Source organism: Elephantulus edwardii, unplaced genomic scaffold, assembly GCF_000299155.1.
Source record: "Elephantulus edwardii isolate Elephantulus edwardi_28Jun2011 unplaced genomic scaffold, EleEdw1.0 scaffold00056, whole genome shotgun sequence".
In the NCBI taxonomy this organism is placed as follows: Eukaryota; Metazoa; Chordata; class Mammalia; order Macroscelidea; family Macroscelididae; genus Elephantulus; species Elephantulus edwardii.
In genome coordinates, this window is record NW_006399806.1 from 5,875,325 (window position 1) to 5,902,031 (window position 26,707).

Below are 26,707 nucleotides of genomic sequence, written 5' to 3' on the forward strand. Positions count from 1 at the left end.
TTATTAAATAATTATGATGAAAAATAATGCCCAAAATATATTGTTTGCTTAAATGCTATGTTTTTAACCTGTAACTCAAACTTTTGAGCCACTGGAAAAATGAACAGGCTCATTGAAATATTTAATGTTATAAAAATTACTCCATTTTAATTGCATTAACATTTAAAGGTGCACTGTGCTGTTATGATAAAATCCCAATTAGATCAACATGGAGCAATGATACACTTTATTTTGAATTAATATTTTAAATTTGGACTATTTTACTTGAAGCTTAAATAACAATATTCTCTTTTATGTGTCAGATTTTATTGCCATTAGATTTTACTGATTCTTTAGAAATAGAGCTGCTCCACACTGAATCCACTGGTCTTGGTTTCCCCCACATGGAACATCAATATTGGTCACGACACGATCCCTCTCAGCACTGGTGTAAACAGGCAAAGATATGCACTCCTCGGGAGAATAGGGACCATATGCACCCTGTTTGGGGGAAAAAAAAGAGTTATAACAAAGCACCTTATTACCTAACAAGTGGAAAAAAATCCCACAAAATTCTCCCAGGTATTGGTTAAAATTTTATTGTGAGAGGCTTTGATATGTGTGTATGTACTTAGTATGTTGTTGTTGTTGTTGTTACGTGCTGTCGAGTCGTTTGCACAACAGCCCTAAACCCTGCTCTATCCTGCGCCAACCGCACTGCCTCTGACACACCCATCCTGGTTACCCCAGTCACCGAATCAATCCATCTCATAGAGGGTCTTCCCCCTTGCGCTGTCCCTCCACTCTTCCAAGTATGATGTTCCTCTCCAAGGACCCGTCCCTCCTGGCAACATGTCCAAAGTATGTCAGACAAAGCCCCAGAATCCTTGCCTCCAAGGAGTAGCTTGATTTAATCCTCTCCAAGATGAATCTGTTTGTTTTCCTGGCAGTCCATGGTACATTCAGTACTCTTCTCCAGCACCACAGCTCAAAAGCATCCACTCTCCTTCTGTCCTCCCTAGTCATTGTCCAACTCTCTGATGCATAACTGCCATAACTATCAACTCATTGCCTGTTTCAATTAATCTATAATGTTCCATAACCCCAATATAATACTGTACATTGTAAAATTTTATCTATGAATACTTATATACCTAGAAATAACAAAAAATCTCAGTACTATTAGCAACTTCTAATATTACACTTTTATAGGTATATTTGTTAGAATTGTTATCCAAATAAATTCTACACTAAACTAATAGTGTTCTTTTTTCCAGTTTGATGAAGAAATAGTTTCCAATATTCTGAATTTTGTTTTTATTACTATAATCTTAGTGATTTGATATTAGAAAGATATTTTTTAATTTTTTGTTATTAGGATTAGTATTATTAATTTTAATGAAAATTCACAGATATTTTGGATTTCCATTCATACACTGTTGCACTTTTCTCCGTGCCCACCCCTTCCCTCCAGTTCGTTCTTCTCTTTGAGAAGGAAAAGAAAAATTCTTTCATTGTTATACAATCCCTCCCCCCCAATTCCACTCCACTATGCAACCTTTGTTCTGGACTCATGTCATGACAATAATACTTGTTCATAGATACCTTTTCAAAGAGTTTTCTCTCTCATTTGTTTCAATGCAGTATACATTATTTATCCCCTCTTTCCCAGTCTTCCCTCAACCCCAATGTCAGTCTCGTTTTACAACAGTGGCACTATGCAATATTTGTCATTTTGTGCTGAGATATTTCACTCAGCATCATGTTCTTCAGGGTCACCCATTAGAAAGATATATTTTTAAAGAAAAGCTATCATGAAATGTAATATTTCTAGTTCAAATTTATAATTTTCATACATCATATAAAATATTTATTAGATTCTATTTTATTTTTCAATCCTCTTTCCTCCTCCCCATAAACAGACATACACAGAAATGTATGGATACAGACATGCATACTTCAGTGCATGGAAAATACTGATTTGATTCTTCTACTTATCGCTAAATAAATACCTCGGAACCTCATCCATTACTGACTAGAAACCTTAATCTGATTTACACACAGAAAAACTCGTTCTTCAAATGGAATCATCCCATATTGTTACTGTTGTTGTTATGGGCCATCAAGCTGCTGTGACCCATAGCAATCCTATGTACAGCACCTCTGAGCCCTGCCCTGCATCAACTGTAAACAATTGTTTCTTTGTCTGTGTATAGGTTTTACACGGCAGAGTTAAAGGTTCTAGAATTCTCACTCTTCTTGACGTTACCTATAATTAGTTAGGATTTACACAGTAGAATTCAGTGATCCACACAGTCAAATACTGGTGACAGGCAATTTTGTCAAGCAATTTTTCTTTCATACTAGGAATTTAACAATAAAGAAAGTTTATTATTTGAAAATTCACTATTAATTCACTAGTTTTTGCATATATTTCTAACTACTTCTAAAGCTAAAGCTGCTTCTGATTTTATGCTTTTTATTTGTGTGTTTATTAACATAAACACTGGGGCACAACTCTCCCAAAACTTACATTTTTAAAACTCAAGTAATAGTTGCTTCCTGATATTTCATCTATTTTCTAAAAATATTTTAAATGGTAAATGTTATTACCTTCTGTAAAAAATTACATTTGTGTGCTCTTTAGGCTCATGGCTGTAGAGCTAGAACCAACTCCTAATTAACCCTTTCTTGGGTTTCCAAGGCTGTAGGGAAATAGCACAGGAGATTTCTCATTGTCCAAGGAGGTGGATTCAAACTTCCAAAGGGGTCAGTCTTTGAGTTAGGAGTACAACTCCCTATAGACTATGTCAGCAGAGCTGCCTGACTTTCTCTTAGGACATTGGTAAATAAATGACCAAAGTAAAAGCATTAAGTTTTTTTGTCATTCCCACTACTAGGGTAAACTACTATTATCAAACAATATCGCTAATAGCACATGAAAATAAAATCTTACAGGAGATTATTAAAAATAGCTAGAACAGTACATCAACAGAGATTCAGGCTGGATTTAGAAGATAATGGCACCAAGGATATCGCTGCTGATGTCAGATGGAACTTGGCTGAAAGCCAAGAGGATACTTGTATTCTGTCAACTATGCAAAGGCATGTGACTGTGGATCACAAAAAATGCAGCTAACAATGAGAATGGGAATCCCATGACATGTAATTATGCTCATATGAAACCTATTCCTAGACTAAGAAGTGAGAGTCTAAACAGAGCAAAGGAACACTGCATGGTTTAAAATAAAGAAAGGGTTGTATCCTTTCTCCATACCTGTTCAATCTTTATGCTGAGCAAATAATTTGATATTGAGCCTTATGAGGTAGAATGTGGCATCAGATTTGGAGGAAGACTCATCAGCAACCTGCATTATGCCAATGATACAACCTTGCTTGCTGAAATGCTTGCTACAGAAAATCAAAGCAAACAAAAAATGAATGCAAGAAAACAAAAAAAACCCTCACCACTGAACCAATAGGCATCAACATGATGGAGAAAAGACAGAAATTGTCAATGTTTCATCCTTGTAGTATTCACAATCAACCAGCTTGGTACCAGTTATCAGGAATTCAAAAGACCTGCTGCACTGGAAAGATCTCCAGTCATGGAACTTTCCAAAGTGCTGAAGAGCAACAATGTCAATTTAAAGATTAGGGTATACCGGATCCAAGCCATGGTGTTTTTAATTACTCACTAAGTATCTGAGAGTTGGACAGTGAATAAAGATGACAGAAGAAGAGTTGATGCCTTTGAGGTATGGTGCTGCAGAAGAGTACTAAATAGTCCATGGACTGTCAAAAGAATAAATACAATATGTATTTTTTAAATTAAAAAAAAATGTCTTGGAAAGGATGATGCCAGAGTGCTCCTTAGAGGGAAGGATGGTGAAATTTTATCTTATATACTCTGGATATGTTGTTAGTATAGGCCAGTCCTTGGAAAACGATATTATGCTCTGAAAAATCGAGGGTCAATGAAGGAAGGGAAGACTCTCAATGAGATGGCTTGGCTCAGTGACTCTACAAATGGGCTCAAGTATGGCAATGATGATCAGGATGACACAGGACATGGCAAGGTTCAAGTTCATTATTCATAGTGTTGCTATAAATCATAGTTAACTTAATGGCACCTAATAAAAGCAATAACAGTTACACTATTAGCAAAATGCTCTGTGAATCAGATTTTCCATGACTATGTTTGAATGAATAAAATTCTTAAGAGATAATACCTAAGACCTTGCTGGATTTAAATATTTAAATAAAACCAGTATTTTAATAACTATCAGTACACTAAGTACTCACTTAGTGTGAAAAGGGAAGGTATGTTGGGAAGATTTCAAGCAATTCACTTTGTAAATACATTACTTTTGTGGAATTAAATTCTAAGCCTTAAAAAACCTCATATCGTGACCAACCTAAAGTAGCCAATATTTTCAGATACCATGCCTTTATTAGAATAGACTTTGCCTAGTTAGCATAGCTCAAATTTATACTTATTTGGGACAACTTATTTTTTCTTGATGAAAATGTACCACATAACCAAGCATCTTGAATAATTGTTCTGTCTCCCTGTATTTATTGTCCAAGAAAAGTCTGGATGCCTCACAACAAAATATTCCCTTCTTCTCTACCATCATACCTAAGGAGAAATGACTGAAAAGAATATGTGTTCCACAATTAGCAAGCAATATATTAATATTGAAAGACAACAATGTATTCTACAAAGGAAAATCATGATATTCCATCAGGAAACAGGGATCACATCTCATAGCAAATAATCCAAAGGAAGCAATAAACCAAAACAAAAGCCACAGCCCAAATAAACAAACAAGAAAAAATAAATCACCCAAGCTCCAAACAAGACTCAAACTGCATAGGATGTTTGCATTAAGCAGTTGGCCTGTTTAAACTCACCTTCATTATAATAATATACATATGAAAGTCCAACTAAGTTATTCTAACACACTCGCTGTGAGTGTTTATGAGTCAAGTTTGATTTTTTTTAAATCCAAAAATACTGTTTAGAAAAAGAAATGTAAGGAAAATCTGTTTTACTTGACATGTAAATGGCAAAATTTAGGAATAAAACTCTGGAAAAAATAATAATTTCAAAGGAGGAAATAAATGACTTGCCAACAATTAATATTTTGAAACACTTTGTCCTGCCACTTTTTAAAAACGCATACTGTAGAAAAACACTTCTCTTGTATTTTTCAAGAAAATGATCCCAACAGCATTGGTTTAATCCTAAATCCTTGAGAAAAAGATAGTAGCTTAATACTTACTATTTTCAGACCAGAGTGCACATGAAGCAGAGCTTTTGGCATATCTTCTGATTTACCTGGAAACACTATTTTAAAGGGATGAGTAGAACACAACGACAGTGTGTGCTTAGTGAATTCATAGCACAATCATGTTTTCTCTGGAAAGAAAATTGCTTCTGAAAGTGACTTGTCAAATGTGGTGCTAATTGGAAGTACTTGGCCCTTTGGGCTTCCAGCTGATTTAAGATTCCTGCACTACTGTGAGATTGTTAAACTCTTTCTTTGCCGAAAAGTTAGAAAGATAATGCTCCAGGAGGGAAACCAGAAGAAGCCTAGGACATAAATCCACATTTCTCAATGTGTATTATATTAATTACTACATCAGACATATATGGATTAAAGGGTAACATTTTAGATAATCTTTGCATCTTCTCAAAGCTTTTAATATTTTGTCAAAGGTAAAGAAATAGTGTATTCACTCACTTTGTTTATGGAATAATTCCATACAGAATGCATTTTGGAAAATACTTTGGAGAAAGCTAGTGCTTTTCTTGGGTAAAACCCACTAGGGAAATTTGTATTTGGACCTATATTAATCTAACTGGCAAAAGTAAACTGCAATTGAACAACTCTAAAAAGCTGCATCATGAATAAATGAATGGTCAGTGTTATTTTATAGCACATATATAATGGTAAGGAGAAACACTGAAAAATATTCTTTTTACCAGCATTTTACTTTATTTTAATTCTTGTTGAGAATTCCTAATCTCAATGCTGTTAACTGGCAAGACAACATCTTCTACCTCTTTCCATTATAACCATATGTTCCAAATAGACTTCTTGTGCCATTTACAGAATAACCTAGGTCCTTTAATAATTCCATGCATTAATATCTGTTTCTCCTCCTAGCTAAAATGTGTCATCCTCTCTTTTTTAAAAATCTTGCCTTTATACTTTTGTTATTCTGCAGTGTAAGAGATGCTGCTCCTCTGGGGGGTGGGGGTGGATCTGACTTGGTTTCATTTGCCCACACTTCCCTTACCTCCGAAAGCACTTTATGTAAACCTCTATAACTGAAGGTCTATCTCTGAACCACAATAGTTCGTTGTTCCCCCACTGAACAGCTGACCTTTTTGAAAAGTGAGATTTATCTTTGTAGCCCTAGTGCTCAGCACAGTATCTGGTATATTGGAACACCATGAGGGTCTAATGATGATTAAAAGAACTTAGTTAACCATAAAGCACTGCATGAAATGAGATAATTATTACTATACCATGGTTAAGCATACTTTAAAATATTGGCACCTTATCATATGTGAGACACTGCACTAAGTACAATAACACGTTGTTGTTATTGTGTATCATTGAGTCATAACTGACCTATACCTGACCCTCTCTAGTGGGTTTTCAGAGGCAGTTAATCACATGGTAGGAGACTGCCCATCCTTCTTCTGAGGAGCAGCTGGTAACCTTGAACTACGTGACTTCCAGGTTTCAGCACAGCTTCTTGGCTCTAGGCCACCAGAACTCTTAACACATATGAACTTGTTTATCTCCATGTTCATACGAGGTAAGTTGTTGAGTGAGACTAGGTAATTGCTCCAGATAATTTACCATAATCATTTAGAAGCTAGACAGCAAACTATTTTTTCTGTAGGACTAAAAAATTTCACATTTTAAACTGGTTATGGATACGCCTTATATTGTAAGAGAGGGAGTCTGAGAGCACAGAGGTATTCTGAAGAGACTCAATTGTAATGGAGGTGGGGTGGCTGAAGGTGGCAAAGTGCTAACAAATACTTCAATTACAAGTCAGAAAAAAGTGGAAAAAGCTTAAATAACAATTCCATTTTTAGCAAATGGTTTGGAAACAATGTCATCAGTTACATTAAAAAAACAAACAAAAAAAAACACCCCCAAAAAATCACATCACCTGTATCCATCTCTTGTAAGTGAAATACCTCAAATTCATTTTACCTTTCCTGACATGAGCTATTTTTTTAATGAAATTCTTTTCTTTTTGTTTTTTAGTCTGATTGTTACTTTTAAGATGCTATGAATAAGGAGATATTAAAATTAAAATAGTTGAAGTAAAATATTGGGAAAGAATCCATTCCTAGCCTTGTAATGACATGCAGCTTTTCATACCACCTACTAAGAGACTTGCTTTGTTCACAGGCAGCACTGATTTCCTGATCTGCACTCAGTTTGTGGTCAGCTCCGAGGGTGCTGCTCCAGGTCATTTTCTTCTACACCTATGCCTAGCCAGTTACTAGCAATGCCCTATTTTCACTGCTTGAGTTTTTCCTTAAGTGAACCAGCCTGTATCTTGTTCTACTTCTCCCATCTATCACTTTATGGCTATTTTACAGATTTTAATTTTGTTTGCCAGAAAATTAGGACTTTATATAATTTGAATTCATATCTGTCATGATTTATGGCTTTATAAGTTAGAACCTTGATATATGCCTGACTGTTGTAGCTTTCAATGCAGTTCCTACCCTTAAAATAAAAATCTGTATAAGTCATAAATTACTAACATTTTGGTAGCAATACAGAAACTAAAAGCCACAATAAAATAAAACAAAAACTCTTTCAATTTGTTCTCTGTGCCTATCCATCAGTTTAATATTGAAGAAAATGAATCTACAATGAAAAAGAATGAGGAATGTATACAGAACATAACAGAACTATATCTTCTTTCAGCTCTGAGCAATGACTACTAATTACTGCTACCACCTTGTTAGCTGATATTTTAATATTATAAAGCACTTGTTTTCCTTTTATAAAGTGTTGTTATTGTTAAGTGCCATCAAGTCAGAACCAACTCATAGCAGACTCTCCATCTTTCTTTTAAAAAGCAGATGGTGGATTCAGCTTGCCAGCCTTTGGGTTGGCAGTGCTATTCCTCACCACTAAGCCCCAAGAGTGCCCTTACTCGAGAGAAATCATTACTTTCACAGAAAATTCAGGCCACTGGTATTTCCCAATGAGAAAACCCTTCTTTTCATCATAAGTAATATATGATATACTTTTAGTGGCACTTAGTAATAAGGTCAGAACTTTAAAGTTATCAATATATAAAAACTTATGTTTTATGCTTAATTATTAAGAAAATTTTATATCCCCAAAACAATTATCTTTTTTATTTTAAAGGCAAGAACGAACTCACTCACTGATTTTGAGTCAGAACAAACTCACAGTTTATTCCCCAGGAAGTTTTCATAGGCTATAAACCCCACAAGAGGAGACTGCCCATCTTTCCATCTTTCATCTGTGGGCCAGTTCATGGACTGAGTTTTAGGGTTGAAGAACTCAATGCAAAGTATCTTCTAATACTATCATTATAAGAGTTAATTTTTGAAAAGCAAGAGAAAAACTCCCTCATTGGTACACAATCCCCCCCCCGTACCTCCCACAAATGGGGGGGGTAAGGGGGAGGGGTTTGTGCGGGGAGAAGGGTGCAACAATGAATGAATGGAATTCCAAAATCTCTGTAGATGTTCATTGAAATGAAAAATAAACAAACTAAATTTAAAAAAAGAGTTAATTTTTCTTACTAGTTTATAAATTCTTAAAAAAATAAACTATACTGTTAGTCTTTGTATTAAAAAATGGTTTTAAGAACAGCAAGCAACAAATGTTGGCAAGGTTGTGGAGAAACAGGAACCCTTATTCACTGTTGGTGGAAGTGTAAAATGGTGCAACCACTGTGGAAGGTGGTATGGCACTTTCTCAAAAAGTTGCAAATAGAGACAGCATTCAACCCAGCAATTCTACTACTGGGAATATACCCCAAAGAGACCATAACTGACATCCAAGCAGATATATGCACACCCATGTTTATCACGGCTTCGATCACAATAGCAAGGAGTTGGGAACAACCTAAGTGCCCATCAACAAATGAATGGATAGAGAAACTGTGGTATATTCACATAATGGAATACTACACTGCATTGAAAAATAAGGAACTCAGCAATATTATTCAAAATGGGTGACCCTGGAGGACATTATGCTGAGTGAAGTATCTCAGTCACAAAATTACAAATACTGCATGGTGCCACTGTTGTAAAGCAGGACTGACTTCTGGGTTGGGAGGAGACTGAGAAGGATAGGTTCAATAATGTATACTGTATTGAAACAGATGAGGGAGAAAACTGTTTAAGAGGGGATATTATTAGGTATTTTTGTCATGCCAGGAGTACAGAGTGAAGGCTGTATAGTGGAGTGGATCTGGATTGTAAAACAATGAAAGAATTTTTCTTTTACTTTTCCAAGAGGGTAGTGTACTAGAGGGGAGGGTTGGGAGGGGAGAAAACTGCAACAATGAATGAATGGAAATCCAAAGTCTCTATAAATTTTCATTGAAATTAATAATAAAAAAATAAGGAAAAATGGTTTTAAAGTGCCTTCTGCACCTTATGAATTATAAAGATAAAATATCTTGCCTGGAAATGTACAACATATTCAAATGCTTCTGACTTGAGAAATTCGAAATAAAGATACATTGGACAAGTATATACCATTAAAAAGGTAAACTTCAAAGATGCATTACCTGTGGAATCCAGCCCATAGAACAAGGGAGAACTGATGATACACTAGGAGAATCATGTTGATTTTCAGTAAGTCGATTTCCATCAAAACTGCAACCTTCTAGTAATAAGCCACTGATCTGTCATGTAAAAACATAATAATGAAAATTTATATGGAAGGCTAAAATGTCAGGAGTTCCTACATTATGTCTTAAGAATAAAGGCAACACTTTTCATAATTATTATATATTTTAAATAATAGAAAAACAAAGATTGTGGTATTTTATTTGCAAATAAGAGGGGAAGACCTAGACCTGTGCTCAGTGTGAACTTCCTTTAAACTGAATTCTCATTTTTGGTAAATATTCTTGAAATAAATACTCACAAATGTCACCACTTACATAACTGCAGGTAACTTGGCATTAGATTAATAGAAATGTAATAGCAAAAACCAACATGTTATTCTTTTCCCCAGGAAGGGGTAAATAAGTCTTAATTAGAAAACAACTATCGTTCCCCTGTTGGAATTCTGACATTATTTTTAAAAAACTGAACAAAGTTCAGAAACTTGACTGCAAATATTCTTACCATTGTATGCAGAGCTGAAAAGAAAATAAAAAAGGGAATTAACTCCTCTAGGTTAATCTTCGTTCATCTCACATACTTTGAGCATGTTATCAGGAAAAGCCAGTCCTCACTGTGCTGGGAAAAGTGTAGGGTTAGACAAAGAGAAGACCTTTCCCCTCAAGATTGACACAGTGACGGTCAAAACGGGCTGGAACACATCAGAGATTGTGAGGATGGACAGAGGATGGGACGAGGTTCAGACCTGTTGTTCATGGGAGTGACTATAAATCACAGGCTACTCGATGGCATCTAACAACAAGTTAATTTTAAATTTACAAAGAAATACAGATTTATTTTGTAATACTAAATTAATATTTCTGCTTTTAAAGTGTTTGGTGTTTTTTTTTGTTTGTTTGTTTTGTTTTGTTTAGGCAACAACTATAGCATCAGTATCCATAACTTTTTCAACATTTTGCCTTCAGAGCCAATTAAAACTATTCTTTGAATTTGTACTTCACATAAAAGTAGAAAGAATCTCATAAATATTATATAATATCTTCAAGTTTTAATAAACTAGATGAAATAACCGTGCATTTTAGTTATGAGAACACTGTAAGTTGTACGTAGTAAACTGGTATTTAGTGCAAGTTAAAGAATAGTTTTGGTACTATGAGAATAAGCTTTAATCAATTAGTTTTAAATATATATTTCACTACTCTAATTTTATAGTAGTGTTGGTATAGCAAGTGAATATAAGTAACTTGTTTGTTAATGTAAGAGCTGGGATGAAAAACAAGGTATTTTTATTTCTATAGTCTCAATGATATGATACAGAGATAGCTTTGTAAGTTTCATATATTTGTCTTAAAAAGATACAGGTTATAATTTAAAACACCTGCTAATTTCAGTACTAGAAACTCTCTAGGTTAAAGAACTCTTCCCAATCCTCTTCTAGAGATTTAATCAAGCTCTGAGCTTAATGAATCTGTAAAGAAACTTTAAAATGTAGACTCCAATGGTAGGATCGCAACTTGACTGTGTCAGAAACATACCAACACAGTAAATATTGATCCTTCTCTACTAACATAGTATTATAACGTAGTTGTTATGTGCCATTGAATCATTTGTAACTCATAGAAACCCTATGTATAAGAGTGCTAAACCCTGATTTATTCTGTGGCAATCTCGCTGTCTCCAACATACCTACTCCCATTATCCCAACCACTGAATCTATTCATCTCATTGAGGGTCTTCCACTACTGCGCCGTCCCTCCACTCTCCCAAACATGATGTCCTTCTCCAAGGACAAGATCCTTCTTGCAACATGCCCAAAGTATGACAGATGAAGCTTCAGAATCCTTGATTCCAAGGAGCAGCCTGGCTTTACTCTCTCCAGGCCAAACGTGTTTATTCTCCTAGCAGTTCATGGTATATTCAACACTCTTCTCCAGTAAAACAGCTCAAAGGCATCTCTTTCTTTCAACCCTATTCACTGTCCAACTCTCTGATGCATAGCACAATTGTGAAGGCTATAGCCTGGATCAGGTGCACCTTGGTCTCCAGCTTGATATCATTGCTTTTCAGTACTCTGGAAAGGTACCTAACAGCTGTATTTCCCAATGCAATTCATCTTTTGATTGCCTGGCTGCTGGGACTTAGAGTGTTGACTGTGGAGCCAAGCAAATTAAAACTGTTAACTATTTCAGTCTCTTCACCTTTCATACTGATTTTGCCAAACAGCCCAGTGGTGAGACTTTGTTTTCTTGAAATTGAGTTTCAATCTGTATTGAAGGCTGTAGTCCTTGACTTTTTGCAGTAAGCACTTCAGGTCCTCCTCAGTTTCAGCAAGCAGGGTTTTGTCATCTACATAACTCAGGTTGTTGATGACTCTTCCTCCAATCCTGATGCCACATTCCTCCTTGTACAGTCCAGCATCCCAGATGACCTGTTCTGCATACAGACTGAAAAGGTATGGAGACAGAATACATCCCTTCTTGATTTTGAACCATGCTGCATCTTCTTGCTCTGTTCTGACAACTGCCTCTTGGTCCAAGTATATTATTGTTGTTGTTGTTATGTGCCATCGAGTTGTTTGCGACTCACAGCCACCCTATGTACAACAGCCCTAAACCCTGCTCTATCCTGTGCCAATCGCATTGCCTCTGACACACCCATCCCGATTACCCCAGTCACTGAATCAATCCACCGCATAGAAGAACATCCCCCCGGCGCTGTCCCTCTACTCTACTCAGCATGATGTCCCTCTCCAAAGACCTATCTCTCCTTGCAACATGTATGTTGTTGTTGTTGTTGTTATGTGCCGTCGAGTCGTTTGTGACTCATAGTGACTCTATGTACAACAGCCCTAAACGCTGCTCTATCCTGTGCCAATCTCACTGCCTCTGACACACCCATCCCGAGTGCCCCAGTCACTGAATAAATCCACCTCATAGAGGGTCTTCCCCTCCTGCGCTGTCCCTCCACTCTACCCAGGATGGTGTCCCTCTCTAAAGACCTGTCTCTCCTTACAACATGTCCAAAGTATGTCAGACGAAGCCCCAGAATCCTTGCCTCCAAGGAGCAGCCTGGTTTAATCCTCTCTACGATGAATCGGTTTGTTTTCTTGGCAGTCCATGGTACATTCAATACTCTTCTCCAGCACCACAGCTCAAAGACGTCAATTCTCCTTCTATCCTCCCTAGTCATTGTCCAACTCTCTGATGCATAACAAGTGATTGCAAAAACCATGGCCTGTATCAGGCGGACCTTAGTCTCCAGAGAGACACTGTTGCTCTTGAGTATTTTGGAGAGGTCCCTAATCACAGACTTTCCCATCGCAATAGGTTTTTTGATTTCCTGGCTACTGGTGCCAAGAGTGTTGACCATGGAGCCGAGCAAACTGAAGCTGTGAAAAATCTCAATCTCTTCGCCATCCATCATGATGCTACCGATTGGTCCAGTGGTGAGAATTTTTGTCTTCTTGACATTGAGCCTCAGTCCATATTGAAGGCTGCAGTCATTGACCCTCTGCAATAAGTGCATGAGGTCCTCCTCAGTTTCAGCGAGCAAGGCTGTGTCATCTGCATAATGCAGATTGTTGATAGTTCGTCCACCAATCCTAACGCCATGCTTCTCCTCATAGAGCCTAGCCTCTCGGATAATCTGCTCTGCATACAGGTTGAAAAGGTATGGAGACAGGACACATCCCTGGCGTACACCCTTCCCAATTTTGAACCATGCAGTGTTGCCCTGCTCTGTTCTGACTACTGCCTCTTGGTCCAAGTATAGGTTTCGCATTAGCACGATTAAATGTTTTGGGATTCCCATTCTTCTCAGAGTCAGCCACAGCTTGTTGTGATCCACACAGTCTTTGCATAGTCAATGAAGCACAGATAAACATTCCGCTGGTATTCTCTGCTTTCTGCCAAAATCCATATAACGTCAGCTATAATACCCCCAGTCCCATGATCTCTTCTAAAACCAGCCTGCACATCTGTCAGTTCTCTGTTGATGTGTTGCTCCAGTCAATTTGGTTTTAGGGTTTCTTAGGGAAGTTTAATGTACTACCCCCATTTTATTTTATTGTCTTATAGTCCTTTAACTACTTTTTGTAGTCACAATTTGGAAGACTCTGAACCTCTGTACATATTCCTTATGTTGCAAACAGATATTTCTTACCATTATTTCCTGGCTACTTACTTATTTGAAAGGTATCACCTTAAATTTTACTTTCTTGGGGTTTACTATTATAAGCTAAGGCATATTCACTCATTACCATTACTTCTCCCATTATTGCACTTAATAAGACAAATCATAAAAACTTGCTTAACATGATAATCTTTAAGAACTCTCTTTCCTACATAGCCTTCCCCAGAAGACAGTTATATCAAGGAATATCTTTTTATTACCATGAATGTATATAGTTGTCTAGTATGTAGTTCCTTTTTTATAATTAATAAGAGTCATAATAATGGAAAATACTGCATAAGATCATTATATGGAAACGGAAGGATAACTGGGCAAGATGTGTATAAATGTTCAAAAGGGGAAGGAGAAAGGGAGAGAAGAGTGGAAAAGGGGGTAGGGGAGAAATCACCAAGATAGCAGAGGTTAGTGGATGGATGAGCAGTGAATGAAGAGGAAAGATCCAACAGTGACTTGAAAAGATGGATGATAACAGGTATAGATCAATAGGAATTAACTACATAAAATACAATGCATATGAATGAGTATATAAAACACAATATACATGAATGAAACAATGCAAATGAAAGATTGTAGAAAATGTACATGCATGAAACAGGGTATAAATTATTGTGTGCAAATAAAAAGATGATAAAAGAGTCATAAATAATAATCTCTGTGAGTATGAACTGTATTGTATCAGATCTCACCAAGGGAAAGTCATTACAACAGATCTTATTAAGGGAATGCCTAATTTTACAACTGTCAAACCAAAGCATCATAGGCACAACTGGAAACTGTGAGGTATTTCATATGATGTTGGAGCTGTGTTTTGGAAGCCCTGAACTCATTTTCTCTTCACCATTTTGTCTAGCACAAGAAGGACCAAAAAATTGGCTTCACTAACTTCATATTCCTAGCATCACAATAACAATCACATCTGCATAACTTTCATCATCACATTACATAACTGAGAAAAGATTGTGTCCAAAATACATGAAAAACGACTTTCATATAGCAATCTTTAAAAATATTTTATCATGGAACAAGGTGAAATGTAGACAAAATGTTAACAGACTAACTGAAACAGAAACCGGAAATGAATATAAATTGATATAATTACTTTGGAGAACAATTTGACAATTGATGTACAATTTATTTTTCAACCTAGAAATTTTATATTCTTGTCTATCCTAGAAAAATTCATATGTACAAAAAGATACATGCCAAAGTAATTTTTCAGTATTTTAAAAAAGGAATAAACTACTTAAATGTTTACTGGCAGCAAAACGGATAAGTAATGTGTTGTATATTCATACAAAGAATTTTTAATTCAGCTATTAGAGTAGAACAAAATGGAATTATCTTAAAACAATGATAAGCAGAATGGGGAGGTTATAAATGTTATATAAATTTTATTAACAATTATGTCTAGTTTAAAATACAAAAACATTTATGTCCTGTTGGAAATAATGCCGTTTCTCATTCGTGGACACTTATTTATTTCTCAAAAAATATTATCTAAATTCAAGGTAATGAGTAAGCTTGGTAAGTAAGGAATAGAATAGGTGAGATTTAGAAAAACATTTTATATTTATTTTCGTTTAATTATTCACAAACATGCCATATATGATAAAATTGAGTGAAATGTGTCAATGAAAAAATGTATTATTATTTGTGTGTTTGAAACAGTTTATATTTTTCTTAAAATGAGATTTAGAAATAGACAAAACTTTTCAAATATAAAGCTCAGAGTTTAACATGAAACTCATGGGCAAATCTAAAAAGATTGTACATTTATTTTGGTTTACTTGTCCACAAACATGCCATATCTAATAAAATTGAGTGAAAAATGTCAATGAAAAAAATGTATTATTACTTGTGTTTGAAATAGTTTCTATTTTTCTTAAAATGAGATTAGAAATAGACAAACCTTTTCAAAATAAAGCTCAGAGTTTAACATGAAACTTGTGGGCAAATCTAAATTCAAGTTAAAATCAGAAGTGTTAAAAAGATTCTGTATCATATATGAAATAAATTTAATAGATTTGTTTTTAGTGAACAAAACCATTACTGTTACCATAACTACAAGTAACCCTTTTAAAATCGATTGGAGTTATGATAGTCAATTGCTTAGGCAATTGTGGTTGTCCTTATTATGGTGATGGTTTTAGAGTTCTAAGAATATAATAAAACCATTGATTTACACACTATAACTGAGTAGACTTATGAGATGTGATTTAATCTAAAGAAAGTTCTTACCAAACAAAGTGTATTTTGAGAAAATTGCTAACAGCTTCTATCTTAAGGTGATACAAGCAGCTTCAGTAGTTATGTATTTGGAAAATTTGCCTTGGTTGTTTAAAATTAGTAACATAGTTTTACTATTAATTTTACCTATAATTTGACATTTTTAAATAGTTTTAAATGGACTAAACCACATTATTGCCACCTTCTTGTTACAGTATTAGAATTCAGATCAATGGGAAAACCTACTAGAGGGTCAGCTAGAATCAGGTCTGATTATATAGCAGTGAGTGAGTGATATATTTTGTATTGTTGTTTGGTGCCATCAAATCCATGACTCAGCAATCCTATGAACAACAGATCTGAGCCTTGTCTTATCCTGCACCATTCTTAGATGCTTCAGCCCACTGTTAGAGTCACTGCATGACTCCATCTTGTTGAGAGTCTTCCTCTTTTATCTTACCCTCCCACCTTTCCCAGCATGATGTCTTTTTCCAAGGATTTCCCCTCCTGAAAACATTTCCAAAATATGTGAGATGGAGTTTCATTATCCTTACCTCAAAGGTGCACCCGGATTGCACTCCCTTCAATGTTGACTTGTTTTTTGGAGTTTTTTTGGTAGTCCATGGGATATTCAGTACTAAAACAACACAACTTAAAGACACTGGTTCTTTTTCTTTCATCCTTATTCACTGTCCATCTTTTAAGTGAATAAGAAGTAACTGAAAAGATCATGACTTGGATCAAGCGCACCTTCAACTTTAAACTGCCATGCTGGATTTTTTACTCTTTGGAGAGGACATTAACAGTAGATTTTCTTAATGTAACACAGTTTTTCATTTCTTGACTGGTGGTACCTTGGGATGATGACTGTGGCTCCAAGTCAAATTAAATTAATAACTAGAGTCTTCTCCATATAACTTGATATTGCCTATTGGTCTGTCCAGTGATAATGATATTTGAGTTTATAAATACAGATTGAAGCTCAATATCAAGAAAATAAAAGATTCTCACCACTGGGTCAATAGGCAACATCAGTATGGATGGTGAAGAGATTGAGATAGTTAACAGTTTTAGTTTGTTTGGCTCCACAGTCAACACTCTTGGTACCAGCAGCCAGGCAATCAAGAGATAAATTGCATTGGGGAATTCAGCTGTCAGGGACTTCTCCAGAGTACTGAAGAGCAACAACATCAGACTGGAGACTAAGGTGCACCTGATCCAGACTATAATCTTCACAATTGTGTGCTCTGCATCAGAGAGCTGGACAGTGACTAGGGATGACAGAAAGAGAATTGATGCCTTTGAGGTGTGGTGCTGGAGAAGAGTGTTGAATATACCATGAATTTCTAGAAGAACAAACAGGTTTGTCCTGGAGAGGGTGAAGCCAGGCTGCTCCTTGAAGTCAAGGATTCTGAAGCTTTGTCTGACATACTTTGGGCATGTTGTAAGGAGGGACTGGTCCTTGGAGATGGATATCATGTTTGGGAGAGTGGTGGAACAGCGCAGGAGAGGAAGACCCTCGATGAGATGGACAGATTCAGTGATTAGGGTAGCGTGAGTAAGTTGGTCAGTTACGATGAAGTTGGCACAGGATTGAGCAGGATTTAGGGCTCTTGTACACAGGGTCACTAGGAGTCACAAACGACTCAACAGCATATAACAACAACATATTGAGATGTAATCAATCTACTGTGAAAGCTATAGCTATTTATCTTCTGTAGCAAGTGTTTCAAGTTCTCTTCACTTTCAGCAAGCAAGACTATGTTATGTATATGATGCAGGTTGTTGATGAGTCTTCCTCCAATCCGGATGCCATAGTCTTTATAGAGAGAGTCCAGCCTCTTGAATGATTTGTTTAGCATAAACAGTATATAGGCATGGAGAAATGATACAACCTTGATACAAACCTTTGCTTATTTTAAACTATGCAGAGTTCCCCTGTTCTTTTTGAAAAAAAAACAACAGCTTCTTGATCTACTATTGGTTCACATAAGTACAATTAAATGTTTCGGAATTCTCATTTTTCTCAATATTAGCCATAATTTGCTATGATCTATCAGACAAACACTTTTGCATAGTCAGTGAAACACAGATAGACATCTTTCTGATATTCTTTGCTTTTAGCCAAGATCCATCTGACATCAGTAATTTGATCTCTCACTCTACAGACTCTTCTGAATCTAGCTTGAATTTGTGATAATTCTCTGTCAATGTACTGTTCCAGCCATTTTTTAATAATTTCAATGACAATTTAGAGATTTTGGATTTCCATTCATTCATTGTTGCACTTTTCTCCCACCCCATGCCTCCCCTCCAGTTTGTTCTTCTCTTTGAAAAGTACATGAAACATTTTTTCATTGTTATACAATCCCTCCCCCCAAGTCCACTCCACTATGCAGCCTTAGTTCTGGACTCATGATAATAAGGCCTAATAATTTATACCTTTTAAACAGTTCTCTCATCTGTTTCAATGCAATATACATAATTTATCCCTTCTTTCTCAGTCTCCCCCCCAACCCCTATGTCAGTCCCATTTTACAACAGTGGTACTATGCAGTGTTTGTCCTTTTGTGACTGAGATATTTCACTCAGCATAATGTCCTCCAGGGTCATCCATTTAGAATAATATTTCATGAGTTCCTTGTTTTTCAATGCAGCATAGTATTCTATTGTGTGAATATACCACAGCTTCTCTATCCATTCGTTTGTTGATGGGCACTTGGGTTGTTTCTAGCTCTTTGTTATTGCAAACAAAGCCACAATAAACATGGGTGTGCATACATCTGATTGCATGACAGTTATTTTCAGGGTAAATTTCCAGTAATGGAGTTGCTGGGTCAAATAGTATTTCTATTTACAACTTTTTGAGAAAGCGCATACTGCTTTCCATAGTGGCTGCACCATTTTACACTCCCACCAACAGTGAATAAGGGCTCCAGTTTCTCCACAGCCTTGCCAGCATTTATTGTTTGCTGTTCTGCTAAATTTTCCCATTATTACTGGGGGGGAGATGATATATCATAGTTGTTTTGTGTTCCAGACATTTTAAAATAATCTTTAGCAAGATTTTACTTGCAGCTGATTTTAATGATATTGTTTGATAATTTCCACTTTGTGTCAGATTACCTTTTTGGGAATGGAAACCAATCAATTGGCCAGGTAGCTGTCTTCCAAATTCTTTGGCATAGGCTAGTTAGCACTATCCAGGGCTGTTTGTTGAAACATGTCAATTGGTATTCCATCAATTCCTAAAGCATTATTTATGCAAATATTTTCAGTGTAGCTTGAATATCTTCCTTAATTACTATTGGTTTCCATATACTACTTCCTAAAGTGGTTCCACATCAGCCTTTTCTGGTACAGTGACTCTATGTATTTCTTCCATCTTTTGAAGCTTCTTGCATCATTCAAGATCTTGCCCATTCAATCTTTCAGGGTTGCAATTTGAGGCTTGAATCTGGGTTTTAGTTCTTTCAAATTGAGAAATGACAAGTGTGTTCTTCCCATTTTATTTACTAACTCCATGTCTTTGTGCTTGTTGTGATGATACTTTCCTTTTTCTTCTTGAGCTGCCTTTTCTAAAATTTTTTAATTGTTTTGCATACAGTTACTCATATACATTGTGTTTTATACAATATTAATATACATTTTATTTTACATAATTAATTTCTATTGATATACAATTATTATCACCCTGTCTCTTCAAGTCCTTATTGATTTCTATACTTCATCCCTCTCCTCTCCACTAACCTCTGCTATCCTAGTGATTTTCTCCTTTCCATCATTTTCTGCTCTCCCTTTTGAAGCTTCCCCTTTTGGCTTCTCTATATTCTAATGTAATTTCTAATCCTTCTGCTGTTCCATTGGGATGTAGTTGCTAAGCTGCAACTGCTAAGTACATATTTTATAAACGTACAGAAAGATCTCTATTTATCATTTGCCATAGAGTCAGAACCAACCTATAGCTGATCCTCCAACAGGTTTTCAAAAGTAGTAAATTGCACAGGAGGGGACTGCCTATCACTTGCCACTGTAGTATCTAATGGATTCAAACTGCATGCCTTTGGGATTGCAGCACAGCTTCTCACTACTGTTGTTGCTGTTGATTGCTGTCGAGTTGAGCACGACTCATAGTGACCCTATGAATAAAAGGCCTTAAGCCTTTTTATATCTATCATCGTTTCTCAAAGTTCACAGAGTTTCCAGAGGAATGTTATTTAGAAAGTGGATGCCACTCCTGCTTCCAAACCTGTCTTAAACTAGGAATTCCAGCAAATACTGTCCATCATGGAAAGCCATTAGGGCATTTCACTCCCCAGTGGCACAACCATCACAGCAAACCCAGATTACCTCAGTACAGCAATTTGACAGAGGAGTGCTGTACAACTTAACAGAATGTACCTCCAAATAAAATAACACTACACCGTTGGGCCCAACCTACTTTTAAATACAAATATAAAGGTGCTCTCTTCTATCTATCTATCTATCTATCTATCTATCTATCTATCTATCAATCATCTCTCCCTCTCTCTCTCTCTCTCTCTCTCTCTCTCTATCTCCTATCTCTATATATTTTCCAATCTATGTGCAGAACAGATAATCCAGGAGGCTGGGCTCTATGAAGAAAAGTGTGGCATCAGGATTCGAAGTAGACTCATTAACAATCTGCTTTATGCAGATGACACAACATTGCTTGCTGAAACTGAGGATCATATGAAGCACTTGCTGCAGAAGGTCAAAGACTGCAGCCTTTAATATGGATTAAAGCTCAACATCAAGAAAGCAGATTCTCTCCACTGGGCTAACTGGCAGCATCATGAAAGATGGTGAAGACAGTGAGATTGTTGACAGCTTCAGTTTGCTTGGCTCTACAGTCAACACTCTTGGTACCAGCAGTCAGGAAATTACAAGACAAATTGCATTGGGAAAGTCTACTTTCAGAAACCTCTCCAAAGTACTGAAGAGCAACGAAGTCAGTCTAGAGACTAAAGTGCACTTGATCCAGTCCATGGTCTTTACAATTACTTGCTAAGCATCAGAGAGCTGGACAACGACAATGACTAGGAATAAGAAAAGGAGAGTTGATGCCTTTGAGCTGTAGTGCTGGACAAGAGTATTGATTATACCATGGACTGCTAACAGAATAAACAAGTTTGTCCTGAAGAAGGTGAAGTCAGGCTGATCCTTGGAGGCAAGGATTCTGAAGCTTCTGACATATTTTGGACATGCTGCAAGATGGGATCAGTCCTTGGAGAGGGAAGTATAGTAGAGGAAGACCCTCAATGAGATAAGTGATTTGTCACTGGAGTAATGGGGATAGGCGTGTCGGAGACAATAAGCAAGGGACAGAACAAGGTTTAGGGCTATTGTACACAGTGTCACTATGAGTTGCAGGTGACTCAATGGCACATAACAACAATGACTACACACACACACACACACAAATATATATATGAACAAAAGGCTTAAAGCCTATTTATAACTGTCATTGTTTCTCTAAACTCATAGAGATTTCAGAGGCATGTCGGCATGTCTCTTTGGAAGTGGAGGCCACTCCTCCTTCCAAAACCAGATCATTCTGGGAGCTCCACAATGAGTAGCCATTATGCTGTTTGGCTCATGTATGACACAGCTGTTCTATTATGGCATTTGAGACTCCAGTGGCACAAGGTTCAGTGTCACGACAAACCCAGATTACCTCAGCACAGCAAACTGACCACAGTGCTGTATGATTTAGAAGAACGTTCCTCCAAAATATAGTAACAAGGGATTAAAATATAATCTCTCGGGTCCACCTTTTAAATATAAGGGTCCTCCACTAGGCCACCAAAAAACCTAACTGGACCCCAATAGAACAGAAGCTTTCTTTATGATCACTATGATTTGGCACTATGAATGGCCTCTTAACACAGTCAATAAATTGAATTTACCCAATTAAGATTGTTTTGTTTTGTTTTCTGTTTTGTATGTGACAGCAACTGCAGTTATTGGTGCAGGTGTTGAAATCACTGCAGTATTGCCAGGACAACCTTCTCACAGCCTTGGAGAAGATATAATAAGCAATTTGAACAGGACCTTAATTTGTGTATTTTCTCGTACCAAGTTTCACAATTGCTATTAAACAAATAGTAAATCCCTAACATAGTAAGGAAATTTTAAAGTGCCACATTCAGATCTTAAAAATCGATATGCATACACATTCTCTTAGGTCTACAGGGTTTAAGACATTGCTTTGTTTTCATAACTACATCTTTTCTTGAAGATATTACTAATTGAATTCAATTGAAGGTGGTAGTCATTGAAAAAAAATCCTAAAGCTAATTAAATTCTCGAGTGATAGTAAATTTCATGCATAATTTAAACCGTACATTCCATTGAAACAATACTGTTTGAGGAACAAAAATATTATTAAAGAGAACATAAAAATATTAATTAACTTACTGATTTTGTTAAATGCAAACACTAAGAAACTTAAAAAATCTTCTTCCCAGTAAAGACATTTGGAGATTATGCAGATGTAAAACGTTTGAAAATGTGTCATTATAGCTTATATGACTGGACCAAAACAGGAAAAAAACCCTCAGTCTAAGTACTTTAAATCTTGCATGTAAGTTTGGTTTGGCTTTTTCACTCAAAGCTGGTAAACATATAAGGTAATATATGACTAATAAAAATGGAATCATTATTTTCTGACCAGTGTACCAAACTTATGCTCCTAACAAGCAGTGCTGCCAATCCAAGGGTTCGGATACAGATCTGAATCCACCAGCTTCTCTGTGCAGGAATGATGGGCAATCTCCTCTGGTGCAATTTACAACTTCTAGAAACCTGCTGGAGGGTCAGTTATGAATTGATTCTGACTTGATGGAAATGAGTTTTGAATTTATATAATTACCAGTGAATATACTTATTTTAAAAAGAAAATATTTTGGTGATTCTGAAAAAAAGATTTCATAACTCAAACTCATTGCCATTGAGTCTCAACCAACTCATAGCTGATGCTTCAGTAGGTATTTGGAGGCTAAAGTCACAGGATAGGAGACTGCCCAGTTTCTCCCAAGGAGACACTCATGGATCCAAATGGTCAGAGGCTTGACCTTTGCTTAACAGCACAACTCTCTGTGGGCTCTACCACTAGAGTTCCCTCCAAAGAATAAAGAATTTTACTTTAACACATGTAGAGAAATATGTTAAAATACACTATCATTTACAGCAAATCACTTCTATGTTAAAAGATAGTGCTAAAATAAAACAGTTTGAATCCAGACAAGATAAAACTGTAGCACTCCTCATATTGGAGACCTTATAGAAAATCTTCAAAATTTCAAGGGAGATATTATAAAAATCTTTCTGTAAATGAAACAGCAAAGGATTAAAATGCTCAATTAGTTGCTAAATTGTTCTTTTTAAATTGAGAACAAAGATTAGAACCTAGTTTTATTAACTGTAGGTCTTTTTCCAAGTTAATAAACAATATATGCTTGCAATTTTCTACTTTGGGATAACTTCATTCTCACCAAGATAAAGTTTTAACCACAGGGATTATAAAGATATCTTGACACAGAATAAAAGGCTGCATGTCTCTGGAAGTTCCAATCCCCTAATGGCTGCCATGGAGAAAGATGGGCAATCTCTTCCCATTAAGACTTGTAGCTTCTGGAACAGGAGGAAGGTCATGATGAGTTGGAAACTGACCTATGAGCAGTAATTTAGAATTTTACTAGATTTTAACAGAAAAGCCAGCTAGGAAAATTGAAGTTACATGAAGTAAAGCATCATATATTGTGTGATTTTTTTTTTAAGTTAAATAATCTACACATATATTATAAACTCTATGATGACAAGAACTTATTTATTTCCCTAACTTTTCACCTACCAATTTCATCTAATTTTCCCCAATAAACTAAGTATGCATGTAATAAATAATTTATTGTGTAATACGTATTTATTGAATTAAGTGTTTAAAAAGGTAAATATAAAAGAACTTCATGATTAGCACTCTTACCAAAATTTAAATTTTCAAATATGTTTCTAAGATTCTCATTTTTGTTGTTGTTGTTACATATGTACAAGAGCCCTAAACCCTGCTCTATTCTGTTCCAACCTCACTGTCTCTGACACACCTACTCCCACTACCCCAATCACTGAATCGATCCATCTCATTGAGGGTCTTCCTCTCCTGCGGTGTCCCTCCACCCTCCCAAACATGATGTCCCTATCCTTGCAACATGCCCAAAGTATGTCAGATGAAGCTTCAAAATACTTGCCTCCAAGGAGCAGCCCAATTTCACCTTCTGCAGTACAAACCTGTTCGTTTTCTTAGCAGTCCATGATATATCCAACACTCTTCTCCAGCACCACAGCTCAAATGCATCAGTTCTCTTTCTATCATCCCTAGTCACTGTCCAGTTCTCCGACACAGCACACAATTGCAAAGACTATGGCCCGGATCAGATGCAACTTAGTCTCCAGCTTGATATCATTGCTCTTTAGTACTCTGGAGGGGTCCCTGAACTTTCTGAGATAGGAAGCTGTCCTTGATACTTGCTGAATGTTAACCTATTTTGATTTTTCACATAGATTATATAATTTATTCTGGCTGATCTTACAATACAAAGATTGTTGATTAAAACTTTAGTTTCAGTATTTCTTTATCAGAGTTGTCACAATGTTTCTCAGATTCAGATAAACATCTGAAATTATCCTCATACCTTAATCTGCAGCTTTGCTTCTTGTAGTCGACCTTTCCAGGATGCTACAAATTTAAGACTATCTACAGAGCAGCTCATTGACCTAGAAGAAAAACATATCAAATATTAAAAAACCAAGTAATCCTCAGTAATTAACATATAACAAGTTCTTGAGACAGACTTTATTTTATTTATTTATTTATTTATTTATTTATAATTTAAATAGAATGTTTCGACCTTTAAACTAATTAGATTATTTTAATTGGTTGGGTATTTTTTTGTTTTGTTTTTGTAACGATTTGAATTCTTTAGCTGCTCTGCAGGAGCAAGTTGGAAAATCTCATGTGCGATTAATTGCTTCTGAAAACCCACAACTCGATGACACATAACAACAATATCTCACATAGTATGTCAAGGTTTTAAAGTTAATTCTTTATGTCTCAGTCTTAATTTCAACAATATAAATCTCTTGAGAATAAGCCTTTTTGTTTTCATTTTAATAGCTTCTGTTTTGACCACTGACCTTAACTGCAGTACATAAGTTGTCACTCAGTTGACTGTATCTCATGGTGACACGTGTGTCAAGGCAGAGTTGTGCTACATAGGTTTTCAGGCATTGAGATTTCAGAATTGGCCTGCCAGTGCCCTGTGTTTCTCCTGAGATGTTTATGGGTAGACAATGACTTCTAACTTTTCAACAGCCAAGCATATTAACTTTTGGCTACATACTTGCCTAGTAGATCTTAATATTTATTGTGTGATCTTGAGGAAATATAAGTTGATATACCTCTAAATTTGGCCTAGTATGAAGCGCTGGTGGCCTTCTGGCAAGAAGCTGCACTGTAATCTCAAAGGCACACCGAGGCCACCAACTGCTCCACAGGAGAAGGCTGGGCAATCTCCTCCTGATTAACTGCCTCTGAAAACCCGCCAGAGGGTCAGCTATGGGTCAGTGCCATTCGACAGTACAGGCACAAGAACAACAATATTTTTAGTAGTGTCTATTTTATCACCATGTAATATGTTAAAAAATTATAGACTATATTAAGATAAGACAGTCTAAATGTTCTATAAATGGAATTGTATCTTAACCATCAAATATATTCCTCGCCAAGAAGTCTAATCAGTGCTGTCTAACAGAATTTTGCACAAAAACATACAATTCAAATATAAGTCATGGCTACACGTCGTTACTAAGCACTTCAAATATGGTTGGTCTGATGAAGAATTGAAATTTGAATTTTATACAATTTGAATTAATTTAATAGATATATATGACAAGGTTACCAAATTATAACACATAATTATACAAAATAAGTTATGAAGATGATAAAAATTCAATTTAAATTTAATTTTTAATAAAACAATTATAATTAAAAGAGATGCATTAAGAAATCTAACAACTGTGTTATTAAAAGTAAAGTTTCATGAAGTAACACAAGTACCTGGATTTTAGCACTACATTTACTTCTTGACAGTGTAGGGAATATTATAAGAACTGATTAAAGTCAAACATAATTACCATAAAAGACATATAAGTCTTAAATTCTCATTACCTTGCAGTTTCCTGGCGAAGAGCATTGAGAAATGTGTCGGGGTGGAAGAGTTCTGATAGATCAAGTGTGTCAGACAGAAGGACCTGCCTTTCAGCCTTATCTACCCAGTTCTAAAAGAAATGAAATAAAAATCCAAACACAGTTAAAATTTTGTAAATTTGGAACATAAATTTAAAATGATA

At 36.0% G+C, this 26,707-nt stretch overlaps 1 protein-coding gene across 1 annotated transcript in view; it reads right to left on the minus strand.

Annotated features, from left to right (window-relative positions):
• Positions 1–321: 321 nt before the first annotated feature.
• DYNC2H1 (dynein, cytoplasmic 2, heavy chain 1) overlaps positions 322–26,707 on the minus strand; it is a 440,751-nt gene continuing 414,365 nt past the window's right edge. Inside the window, exons 85-88 of the mRNA XM_006887344.1 lie at positions 26,526–26,635; positions 24,991–25,072; positions 9,802–9,918; positions 322–480 (exon numbers count right to left, since the gene is read on the minus strand). Of these exons, the coding sequence (XP_006887406.1) occupies positions 322–480; positions 9,802–9,918; positions 24,991–25,072; positions 26,526–26,635 (468 nt within the window). The remainder of the gene's footprint in view (positions 481–9,801; positions 9,919–24,990; positions 25,073–26,525; positions 26,636–26,707) is intronic.